The sequence below is a fragment of the Saimiri boliviensis genome, chromosome 1 (genome assembly GCF_048565385.1).
Source record: "Saimiri boliviensis isolate mSaiBol1 chromosome 1, mSaiBol1.pri, whole genome shotgun sequence".
NCBI lineage: Eukaryota > Metazoa > Chordata > Mammalia > Primates > Cebidae > Saimiri > Saimiri boliviensis.
In genome coordinates this window covers 140,814,024-140,826,581 of record NC_133449.1, presented here as the reverse complement: position 1 = coordinate 140,826,581, position 12,558 = coordinate 140,814,024, and the positions used below count along the sequence as shown (strand labels likewise).

Sequence of the window (12,558 nt, the reverse complement as noted above, 5' to 3'; positions counted from 1 at the left end):
ATCTCGGCTCACCGCAACCTCCGCCTCCTAGGTTGAAGAGCTTCTCTTGCCTTGGCCTCCTGAGTAGCTGAGACTACAGATGTACACCACTACCCTCAGTTAATTTCAGTAGAGATGGAGGTTTCACTCTGTTGGCCAGGCCGGTCTTCAACCCCTGACCTCAGGTGATCTCTCTTCAGCCTCCCAACGTGCTGGGATAACAGGTGTGAGCCACCGTGTGCCGGCCCTGTCTCTTTTGGTAAACGGGGAGGCAGGGTCTGAATGAGTCTGGCCGCAGGGTCCTGACACCTTGAGCAGCAGAACCAGGCAAACCGCAGGGACAGATGTGGTCCAGGTGTGAGCTGCGCGGCACTGGGTCCTCCTAGGTGGCCACTGGGGTTCAGTGCCTTCCCATTAAGGTCCCCACTGGCTCATCTTGAGGTGATCACAGGGCAGGACCAGACCCCCAACGCTGCTGTCCCGCTCTGAAGGGCCCTCGGGGTGAGGAACCGCCCACACAGCCCCCACGCGTTCTGGAGTTCTCCCGCAGCTTCTGTTAGGGAGGAAATGTGAAGCACCAGGGTCCAGGTACCTTCCAGATCTGACTTTGTAGGGAGAAGGCTGGGTAGAGGTGACCACAGCATTGGGAGTGCAGGCTGGGCCTCCAGGAGCTACCGGGAGGCTTCACTTTCCACTGGCCAGGCCTTATCGAGAGACCCTGAGTCAAGGCACAGGGGATCTGGCAACCATGCCCTCCCATGGAGCAGCAGCCCCCGAAGGTGGCTCTCCAGAAGGGACACGTGCTGATCACCTGGGATCCTCTTATCCACAATCTCTGTCCGTCCCCCTGCTGCCTGGCGTATTCCGTCTGGGACTGGAGACGACGGGGGTCCTTGGCAGGCTGCAGGGGTATTACACCTGACTTTGTTGACAGTATTTTCTCGTGAGAAGAGCTTTAATCCTAGTCTGAAAACAATCCTAACTACATTAAATTCACACCAGTGTCCAGAAAGATAGCACCTTAGCTGCCTCCCAGGAGCGTACCTGGTTCCCGGAGTCCTTCCCTCAGCGAGGTCCGTGTTCATGCGTCCTGAGTCCAGCTTCAAGTTGGAAATGCAGACCTTTCCAGAAGAGGATGGGAAGGAGAGCACCCAGCCTTCCAGTAAGAGGTGACACAGAGGCGCAGGGGCTGGAGACTCCCCACGGCGCAGACCCCCATTATGGGGTGCAGGCAGACCCCAAGCTCCACTCCTCTGGGCCCTCCCTCTCTGGGAAGCACTGGAGCTCCAGGGACCATGAGCCTGGGAGCGGCAGGCTAGCCCTGTAGCTGGAGCTAAGGGGCAGGGATGCAATCCCCTCACTGTACATCCACAGTGGCATTTCATAGCACTGAGGCCCATGCGTCGTACCCATGTCTTGGTTTTCTTTTTTTTTTTTTTTTTTTTTTTTGAGACAGGGTCTCCCTCTGTCACCCAGGCTGGAGTGTAGTGGTGTAATCCTGAGTCACTACAGCCACGACCTCCCAGTCGTAAGCAAACCTCCTGTACTAGCTTCCCAAGTAGCTGGGTCCACAGGCCCACGCCATCATGCCTGGCTACTATTACTTGGTAGAGATGGGCGTCTCACTATGCTGCCTAGGCCGGTCTCCAACTCCCTCCCACCTTAGCCTGAGATTACTGGCGTGAGCTCCTGCACCCGGCCTCCAGATCCTGGTTTTCTAAACACCATTCCCCACTCAAAGGAATCAGAGCTTCCTGGAGAAGTGGCTGATCCTCAGGGCTGGGGCAACAGGCACCAAGATGAGCCAAGAGCCTCCTGCAGTGCTGGGCCAGGCCATGCTGAGACTGCCAGGATGGGAGGGAAGCTGACCTCAGTCTCCTGAATATGACACTATCTGAACCCCAAAGTAAGCACCAGCAACCATAGTAACCCATGCAGTGAAGACAAACAGGTCCAGATGGATGGGAAACATGGAGGGAGTGGGGAGGGTCCTGCCTAGAACCCTCAAGAAAATCACAGCCGTTTTATTTGAGTCCATGGACATAACACTCAGGGAAAGCAGGTTGAGGCCTGCAGAGTCATCAGGATCTTCCCACAAGGCACATTAATTAAAACGGGAAAATGCAGCCTGGCGCAGTGGCTCACACCTGCAATCCCAGCACTTTGGAGGCCGAGGCAGACTGATCACCTGAGGCCAGGAGCTTGAGACCAGCCTGGCCAACATGCAGAAACCCTATCTCTACTAAAATTAGCTGGGCGTGGTGGCAGACACCTGTAGTCTCAGCTACTCAGGAAGCCAAGGCAGGAGAATCACTTGAACCCGGGAAGCAGAGGTTACAGTGAGCCAAGATCACGCCACTGCACTCCAGCCTGGGCAGTAAGAGCAAGACTCCGTCTCAAAACTAAAAAATAAATGAAAAGGGAAAATGCTACCTTCACAGTGGAGAAGGCTGGGGATGCCACTGCACCCAGTGGGGAAGGGCACAGAGTCACCAGCACCAAGACACGGGGACGCCACAGCCCCTGCCACCAGCAGTCAGGAAGACCTCCACCACATCAGGTGAAAACTGCACCCCCCAAACTGAGAACACTCTGCACAACAGCGGCCAGCAGCTTCAAACCATTCTGGTCATGAAAGATGAAAAAGGAACTGTCCCAGATTGGAGGCGGCAGCGCGAGGACACGCAACGTGGGACGTCGGACCAGAGATGGTCAGGGCAGCGTGGTGTCCAGCCAGTGCACAGACCACATACTGTACAACTGTTAGGTAAGTTTCAAAGATAACTTGAAGTGGGGGGTTCTGCCTGCTGGGGGGGCGGGCCTGAGAATGAGCATTGCCTGTCCACCCCCACAGTGGACACTCCAGCTGCCCCTCCTAAGCCTCCTCAGTGGGGGAAGGGACCACTCCAGGGGCTCACACAAAGCTCCAAAGCAAAGCTTGAGAATGTTTCCAGGGACCCATGTGTTTATTTACAACAGCATTCTAGGAAAAGGGTAAACAGCCCCTGTCCTTGGTGCCCAAGAGGACAGGCTGAGGCAGCCCCCACCCTCCTCAAGGCTGTTACCCCTGATGGATAGAAGGACGTTCTCTCAACACCAGGGGTCACTGTGGGGAGGCTGGAGGGACCACAGCCATGCGGTGCCCTGACCCCCACATCCAGGATCTGCCAACACTGGACCCTCCCTGGGAGCTCCCAAGTTCTGAAAAGAAAACCAAACTCAGTGAGTCCAAGTCAGGGTCTCCACATTTGTGCACGTAAGAGCCACACCACCACTGCTGCCTCTGTGAAGGCGGCGGCGGGTGCGTAGGACTGAGGGGTGGGACCCAGGCTCCCCGCCAGCTGCCCACCACCTGCCTTTTCTACTTTGGCAAAAAAAAAAAAAAAGTCCTGGAAGCCTCAAGACAACAAAGTAAACATGAGGAAATGGAAAAGACACAGGCTGTGCCCAACGCCCGCTCAGCAAGTCCATCCATGAGTGCTGCTGGCAGCTCCTCAGGGCACAGGAGCGGGTTTTCCTCAAAGCAGCCCCAGTCCAGCCCGGCTGAAGACAGCTCTCCTGGGCTCCCCTCACCAGCTGCCCTGGCTTCCACGCTGGGAAGGCAGATGGGGTATAGTCAGGGGAGGCACCCACTTGTGGAGAGAGACGGTAGAAGGTGACACATGGAAAGGTTGTCCAAGAGAAGCAGGCTGCCCCCGGGGAGGAGCCACAGCTGCACCTGCTGGGACTGCAGCCAGCCAGCCTGGGCCAGGCTCCTGCCGAGGAGACACAACACAGACCGCGCGGCCAAAGGCACCTCCAGACGCAGCGTCTCGAGAGGGAATGCCACAGGGTGGGCACGTGTGGATCTGGATCTGGATGACGGTTCTGTCTCCACAGACTGGGCACTGGACAGCTTTAGGAACTGAGGGAACCGAGGGAGCTGACAACAGGAGGCTGGGGGCTCACCCAGCTGGTAGGAGCAGCCAAGACCCAGTGCCAGGAACGATGGAGGAGGCAGGGTCGGTGTGGGTGGCACCGACGGCCTCCAGCACACACAGGCCTGTGGTGGCTCCTTGGGCTGCGTCTGTCCACATGGTGGGACCTCCTGCCTGCTGAGGGGTGCGGAGAGGCCCCCAGGAGTTGCTTGGCAACAGGGCAGCCCTGATCCCTCTGGCTGACGGTGAAGCTGCACGCCTGCTGCCCCAGAGTCTGAAGCCCCTACAGTGGCCCCTCCTGGCCTCCCCGCTGTCGGCCCAGAGTCACAGAAATCACTCTCACAAATTTGCAGAAACTCAACACCAGGACACAGACCCACCGCCCAACCTAGAAGAACAGGAACAACCCGAGGCCGCCCAGGCCTGGCGGTGAGAGGAGCCGTGGCTGCCAGCGCAACTCTGCAGGGTCAGCACAAAGGCAGGACGCGGTGGGGAGAGGACGGGAGCCTTCCAGCGCATCGCAGGGCGGAGGCGGCGCTGTGGCGTGGCGCGGCTAGTTCCTCAAGGCGGCCAACCTGGAAACCAACAACAGGACTTGGGTCACGGCCAGGGAAGGGCGGCCTCTGACCCCCACGTGCTCCCAGTGAGGCGCCTCCTCCAGCTGGAGTGCAGCGGCCCGATTCCTCCTCAGTGCCAGCTTTTCAAGCTGTCCTGACGTGAGTGACATGCACTGTCCCACTCGTATCTGTTCCGTGAGGAAGGGCGCACTGAAAACACGTGTGTGAGCGCCACGCCCCATACCAGCCAGAGCAGGACAGGCAGCAGCGGGGCGGCTCGGCACAGGGGTGGCCATGGCTGGGGCCAGAGTCCAGATCGGTGCTCTCAGATTGGAGCCTCATTCCAAGCTCTCCTCTAGCCTCTGATCCGCAACCCTCTCCCGTCCCACAGCTCCAGAGTATGGGGCTGGTGACACAGCACCTCAGGGACAGACCTACCTCCGGGACAGCTGGTCTTCCTGGCTGCGCACAGAGCTCTCACCCACAGCAGAGGCGCCCTCGGGCAGCTGGCTGAGCTGGTCCAGCACCTCCAGGCCGTTCTCCTCGGCAATCTGCACGATGAGGCTGTCCACCTGCTCCTGCGGCGTGGTCAGGGTGGTGGCTGAGCTCATGGAGTCCTCCATTACCTAGAGACAGCGGCATGCTCTGGTCACAGGTGGGGCCCAGGCCCACGGAGCCCCACACAGCTTCACGACGGCCCGACCACAGTTTTCATTCCCTCCCACAGCCACCTTCTTGCCCTGTTCTCTGTGACTCTGTTTCAGCTTCCTGCCGCTATACCCCGCCCCGGGCCTCTGAGCGCGCTGTGCCTGCTGCCTCAGTGAACACCCTTTTGCCCCTACGCAGGCTCGTTTGCCGTCTGAGCTCCCCACAAGGAGCCAGGTGCCTGCAGCAGGCTCCTGCTGCCCTGCCCCTACCACCTCTCAGGGTCCTGGCAGGGCCCGGTACAGATGATGCTTGGTGACTCAGGGAGCCACCACACGTGTGCGGAGACGGCACACTGCCTGTGAGCCACCCTCCCATGAGCTGCCCCTCCTTGTCCCTGGCCATATCCCCGAGGTCAGGGGGCTACATACCGACGTGTGGACGTCCAGGTTCTGCACCTGCTGCTCAAACCTGTCCATCACCGTGGAGACCTTCTGCAGGTCCATGGTGCTCAGGGCCTTGTCCAGGGCTTTGGTCACCTGGGCCATGTTCTTGGTCACCTGAGACAGGAGACGGTGCAGGAGGAACAGGATGAAAGGCAAGCAGAGCTCACACACCAGGAGGGGAGAGCTGGGGCGTCCCAATCCCAACCCACAAACTGCAGCTCTGCGCTGAGCCAACATCTGGGTGCTCAGAAGACACCAACAAGGACAAGGAAAAGCCCGAGGAGCCCCATTGCGGGTGCCCCCGGAGAAACGGGTGCCGCCTTGGGGTCTTCAGGACTGCTGCGCTCTGCTGGTCCACTCACTGTGTGAAGGAAATGCCCTAGAGAAAGCTAACGCCCCACTGTGACGTCCCCTGCCCCAGCAGATCGCCCTGCATCTTGTGGGAGGTTGCCAAGTCCGAAGCCTGGCCAGGCGCAGTGAGTGGTTCACCCCCTAATTACAGCACTTTGGGAGGCCGAGGTAGGAGAATTGCTTGAGGCCAATTTTGAGACCATTCTGGCCAACACAGAGACACTGTCTCTACAAAAAAAATGAAAAATCAGCCAGCCATGGTGGTTGATGCCTGTGATCCCAGCTACTTGGGAGGCTGAGGCAGGAGGATCACTTCAGCCCAGGGGGTTGAGGCTGCAGTGAGCTGTAACTGCACCACTGCACTCCAGCCTGGGTGATAGAGCAAGACAGTCTCTAAAAAACAGTATTAAAAAAAAAAAAAAGCCCAAGGCCTATGAGGAGGCCCTTCCTGGGGCATCACTGCGAGCTCAGGTGCAGCCTCACCTGCGTCTCTGCCAGCATTTCCTGCCCCATGCTGATCCAGTGTTCTTCAACTCTGAGCTGCCCCAGATCCAGGCCGCAGAGGCCATCCCTGCCTCAGCCAGCAGAAACCGCCCCTTGGGCACCAGGTCCCGCCTCAGCCAGCAGAAGCCGCCCCTTGGGCACCAGGTCCCAGCACTCACCCCCTTCATGGTCACAGCCGTCTGCACCTTGGAGGCTACCGCATCTACGCGGGACGCCATTCGAAGCCAGTTCACACCTTCGTTCTTCTTGCGGATGGCGTTCTCAGCATACACACGGGCACACTCTACATTTTTCTGCTGAAGGGCCTGAAACCCAGGGAAAAGCAGCTGGAAGAACTTGGTGGTGCCTGTGCCCGCAGCTAGCAGCCCAAGGGTGAGCTCTCCTGGACACCACTGGCCAGTGGGTGGGTCTACTCCAGTCCTCTCCCATGTCTTCACCAGAAATGTCTGGGCTAAAAATGCAGATGCCCAGGCCCCAGCCCAGCCCCCCAGCACCCGCCCCCAGCACTCCACAGGGCATAGCACACAGCTGGCGGCACTCAGAGCCTGTGGGAGCCAGCTCTCCAGCTCCTTTCTGCCTGGGAGCCTGGCTGTGGAAGAGTCACTGAAGTCCAATACCCTGAGACTGACTTCACCCATTAGGCAAAGTTTTAAGAACTGCACAAAATTCCATCTTCCTTTATTTTTTATTTTTGGTTTTTTTTTGGAGATGGAGTCTTATTCTGTGGCCCAGGCTGGAATGTAATGGTGCGATCTTGGCTCACTGCAACCTCAGCCTCCTGGGTTCAAGCCATTCTCCTGCCTCAGCCTCCCAAGTAGTTGGGACTATAGGTGCACGCCACCACGTCCGGCTAATTTTTGAAATTTTAGTAGAGATAGGGATTAACCATGTTGGCCAGGCTGGTCTCAAACTCCTGACCTCAGGTGATCCACCTCCCTCGACCTCCCAGAGTGCTGGGATTACAGGCATAAGCACAGCGCGTGGCCTAGATCCCACCTTTCCTTCTGCCCTGTCCATCATGGGGAGGGGACCCCTGTGAGCCTCCAGCCCCGTCCCACCCATGGGGGTGGGGACATCCTACCTCTGCCCAGACCGTGATGCCCAAGGCACCAGCTCCATAGGAGAAGAGAGCTAAAAATGATAGGATGAGCCAGGCACGGTGGCTCATGCCTGTAATCCCAGCACTTTGGGAGGCCAATAGTTCAAGACTGGCCTGGCCAACATGGCGAAACCCTGTCTACAAGAAATACCAAGAGTAGATGGCTGCAAGCCTGTAATCCCAGCTACTCGTGAGGCCGAGGCATGAGAATCTCCTGGACTCGGGAGGTGGTGGCTGCAGTGAGATGAGATGGCACCACTGCACTCCAGCCTGGGCAGCAGAGCGAGACTCCCTCTCAAAAAAAACAAATCATTGCCAGGCGCGGTGGCTCAAGCCTATAATCCCAGCACTTTGGGAGGCCGAGGCGGGTGGATCACGAGATCGAGACCATCCTGGTCAACAAGGTGAAACCCCGTCTCTACTAAAAGTGCAAAAAATTAGCTGGGCATGGTGGCACGTGCCTGTAATCCCAGCTACTCAGGAGGCTGAGGCAGGAGAATTGCCTGAGCCCAGGAGGCGGAGGTTGCGGTGAGCCGAGATCGCGCCATTGCACTCCAGCCTGGGTAACAAGGGCGAAACTCCGTCTCAAAAAAAAAAAAAAAAAAAAAAAAAATCATGGTGAGGATTAAGTCATGATGTAGAAAGTGCCCTGCCCCTCCCTAAAAGGCATCAAAACGAAACAGGAAACAAAAATAAGGGCAGAGAAGGACAGGAGAAGACTCAGGAGAGTTATGGCCCTCAGGCCCCCGGGCCTCACCTTCTTCACTTTGGCCTGCTCCGCCTTGGAGTCCTTCTCCGCCTTCTTGGCCAGCTTCTCCAGCTGCTTCGCTGTGAACTGAGCAGAAACCCAGTGTCCTGGGTCAGACGTGCAGAGCCCAGTCCCCAGCCCCTGCTCTGCACACCCACACCTGCACCATGCAGGTTCCTAAGCACCCATCAGCCAGCCTGGGCCTAGCACACGGCAGGGAAGGCGTGAAGCCTGCGGACAGCGAGAGATGGCAGCAGCTCAAGGAGGACGCTGCCTGCTCTGCCTCAGGCTCTGGCTGGCTTGCCTCCAGTGTCTGTCCTCTCTGTGAACACCCCACCCAAGGCCACCTCCGAGCAGAAGGGTCAGAAGCATCTCACTCTGGTCTTGACTCCTGCTTGTGGATGGCTTTTCAATGTAGAAGAAAGACTCAAGAAAACTCCTCTCAGGCTACTGCCATGTCACAACACAGAATTCCAGGTAAAAACACAGCAGAAAGTATTACCTTGAACGATGAATGCTGGGTATGCAGCGGGTTGCTGGGCAGCCCACGCAGCTTCCAGGACCTAATTGCTCTGCTGGCACCACAGGGAAACGGTCTCCAGCAACCTACCTGGAGCCACAGATGCCCTGGTCCTGGGTAGCCCTGCCTCCCATAGCACCTCAGGGCTCAGGACGCAGGCAGGCCTGTCCCCAGTGGCATCTGACAGGCCCACCGTGATGGGAGGACACCCCAAAGCTGCATCAGGAGCTCAGAACCAGCGACAAGGCAAGATAAAGCTGGCCACGGCAGAGTGGCTGGGAGCACATGCCCGGGAAATGCACAGAAGCCTGCCCTGGAAGCACCACCCACGTAGGAAGAATACTCAGAAAGCTCTCCTTCAAATGATCTCAAAGGATGAGTTCACATTTAAGTGTTAAGAAGTGCCCAGCGGAACATCCAGGGCATGATTCCCAAGTTGTCTTTCTTAAAGATAACACTTGGTCTTTCACGGGCGAGCCTAAAGATCTGCCTCCACTTGGCCTGAGACAAGAGAGCTAATATGTCACCAAGCCGGCTCGGCTCAATAATCCCCTCCTTGGTCAGCAGTCCGAGCCCTGTGTAGTGGTCACTCAACTGTTAGATAATTTGCCCGACTGTTTCTGTGGCTCTGAGTGAGTGCAGCTTAGACTCTCTGTCTTCACCAGAACAGGGCGGGATGAGCAAACTTTCAGTACATACCTTCAACTGGAACAGGGTATCTGCAAAGAAAGAGGGAATGATTTGAGGATTTGGGAAGGAGACATCACACTTCTAGCAAGCAGGACTCTTTAGGACCCTTCTAGACACCAGGACCTATGACAAACACATACACAGACACACTTGGCTGGGGTCTGCAGGGAGTCCCCAAACAGGCGAGGCAGAACACAGATGAGTGTGCCAGCCCTGGTCCCTTGCTGCCACAGAGCCAGCAAATGCAGACCCTCCCTACCTGTTTCCTTGCTGGGAATCTGAGGATGGCACCAGACAAGCTCAAAGGGTCAGGTGAGAACAGAGGAGTCACGGCCACAGTTAGAATCCACAAGACGGAGGTTTAGAATTAATGCAACTTTGCTAAGAGATTTGGGATTCTTTCCCAATTTTAAAGTTCACCTGTAATCCCAGCACTCTGGGGGGCCAAGGCCAGTGGATCACTTGAGGCCAGGGGTTTCAGGGCAGCCGGGGCCAATTTAAAAGTTGCGTACCTGATAGTCTGCTTTTTACAGACTTTTTCTCCCCAAAGGTAAATGGATACAAATAGCAATGTGCTAACTCTTAGGCATCAAAGAGCTGATTTCCACCAGGCACGGTGGCTCAAGCCTGTAATCACAGCACTTTGGGAGGCCAAGGCAGGCAAATCACTTGAGGTCTGGAGTTTGAGACCAGCCTCAGGAATACAGTCAGACCTCATCTCTATTAGAACAAAACATGTTTGGCCAGGCGTGGTGGCTCACACCTCTAATCCCAGCACTCTGGGAGGCTGAGGTGAGTGGATCACGAGGTCATCTACTAAAAATACAAAAACTCTGTCTCTACTAAAAATACAAAAATTAGCCGGGCTTGGTGGCAGGCGCCTGTAATCCCAGCTACTCTGGAGGCTGAGGCAGAGAATTGCTTGAACCCGGGAGGCGGAGGTTGCAGTGAGCCGAGATCGTACCACTGCTCTCCATCTCGCTGTCGCCCAGGCTGGAGAGCAGTGGTGCAGTCTCCGCTCACTACAACCTCCACCTCCCGGGTTCAAGCAATTCTCCTGCCTCAGCCTCTAGAGTAGCTGGGATGAAAAAAATGTTTTTTAAAAAGTAGGACTGATCTCAGTTCATTCAACTGCTAAATTTGGAGAATGACCCTAATACCTGATTCCTGAAAGGGCTTTTACCACACATTCCAGAATGCGGAAGTGGAACCTGTCAAAAGAATGAGGTGACAGAGCATTCACAAATACAAATCAAAGCTCCAAGCAGAGACCTCTGCCGTTCCAGTGAGCTCTGTGCACGGTTCAGTCTATCACCTGTGAAGGCAGGTGTTGTCAAGGCCAAGGTGATCTGTGACTCTGGGAAACAGCCAACCCGACCCAGGTGCACAATGCAGGCCAGGCGGGCCTTCCCATCCAACTCACTTCAGGGTGCTGGGGAGTGTGCCCCTCTCCACCTCAGCTTTCTCCTCTAGGCATGTGTGTGGCAGCACAAAAACCCAGTTAGGGCAAAATTTGACATAGGCTTGAGAAAAGTCCTCTCAAAATTGCTGAGTGAGCTGTAGAGGGAAAAGCCAGCTTTTTTTTTTTTTTTTTTTTTTTGGAGACACCTCACTCTGTCACCCAGGCTGGAGTGCAGTGGCATGATCTTGGCTCACTGCAACCTCTGCCTCCTGGGTTCAAGTGATTCTCCTGCCTCAGCCTCCAGAGTAGCTGGGATTACAGGTGCCCGCCACCACACTCAGCTAATTTTTGTATTTTTAGTAGAGACAGGGTTTTACCATGTTGGCCAGGCTGGTCTCAAATTCCTGACCTCAGGTGATCCAACTACCTCAGCCTCCCAAAGTGCTGGGATTACAGGTGTGAGCCTCCGCACCCGGCGTAGCCAGCATATTTTTTGTGAGGGGTGGTAAATGCTATCTTTCATCTTCTCTCTGACGCAATTTGTAGAGAGTTTCTACACATTTCCTTCATGATGATGACACAGTGGTACTATAACTTTTCAAACTTCAAAAAGTATTTTTAAAAGCCTGCCTATCACACCCGCCCATCAACATTTCAGCAAATGTAATACTTCATTTTTTCAGGATTCTTCCTGTTCTTTGGTATCCCTGATCACAGAGCAGGCCCCAGGTGGAGGAGGTCAGGACCAGGGCATCCCACTGCCCATAGCTGCTTGCTACACACTGGCTCCTACTCAGATCTCTGTTTCCCCATCTGTAGAATGGAGGCTGACAGGTCCTATGTCAAAGAGCTGCTGTGAGCAGGGCCTAGTACTTAGGGGTCAGTTTTTGTCTGAGCTCTTCTGATCTGTCGTGATGCTGTTTGGGGGCAGGGGATGCAACTGTCACTTTTTCTTGTGCCCTCTGACCCGACATTCCAGTGCCCAAAAGGCTGAACAGGCATGCTGCCACTTCCCTGTACCGAGCTGGTGGGGAAGGGCACCTGATGCTGAGGAGTGCCAGGGGCCAGGGGAAGGGGAGCAGTCGACAGGGGTAAGGGTCTTGGGTCGGTTGTCAGGGGTCGAGGTCCGGGGGAAGGGGTTCCGGATTGGAGGTCGAGGACCAGGGAAGGGGTCCTGGGTCAGGGATCGGGAGTGGAGACCTGGGGGAAGGGTTCCAGAGCGGTGGTCGGGGGCGTGGCCCGGGAGAATGGGTCTAGGTCGGGGATGGGCGATCAAGGCCCGGAAGAAGGGGTCCCGGGGCGGTAGTCGAGGCTCCAGGATAGGGGTCCCGGGTAGGGGATCGATGGTAGAGGCCCAGGAGAAGAGGTCCCGGGGCGGTGGTCGAGGCCCCGGGGAAAGGGCCCCAGGTTGGGGATCGAGGGTCGAGGCCCGGGAGCCCTCCCGAGCCCCGCCCGCGGCCCCAGGTGGGCGGAGCCCGCGCCAGTCGGAGAACCGGCCCCGCCCCGCGCGCGATTCCCCGGAGGGCGGCCGCGACCTCTCACCGTCCATGACCACAATGATAAGAGCAACACTCGGAGAGGGGGAGGGGACGCGAACTCCGGGTGGCGTCGGGTCCCGGCGGCGATCGAACCGACCAAGCTGCGACCGGCGGGGACTTCCGGGGTCACCGCCCCGCTTCCGGTCGTACGGGCTTCTCTCG

At 56.9% G+C, this 12,558-nt stretch overlaps 1 protein-coding gene across 1 annotated transcript; it reads right to left on the bottom strand.

Annotated features, from left to right (window-relative positions):
• Nucleotides 1–2,926: 2,926 nt before the first annotated feature.
• CHMP1A (charged multivesicular body protein 1A) lies at nt 2,927–12,548 on the bottom strand. The gene is made up of 7 exons (XM_039460442.2): nt 12,401–12,548; nt 9,466–9,485; nt 8,256–8,333; nt 6,558–6,704; nt 5,530–5,658; nt 4,892–5,079; nt 2,927–4,471 (listed from the first exon to the last, which is right to left on the bottom strand). The coding sequence occupies exons 1-7, from the start codon at nt 12,405–12,407 to the stop codon at nt 4,450–4,452; spliced, it is 591 nt and encodes a 196-aa protein (XP_039316376.1). The 5' UTR covers nt 12,408–12,548; the 3' UTR covers nt 2,927–4,449.
• Nucleotides 12,549–12,558: the final 10 nt, after the last annotated feature.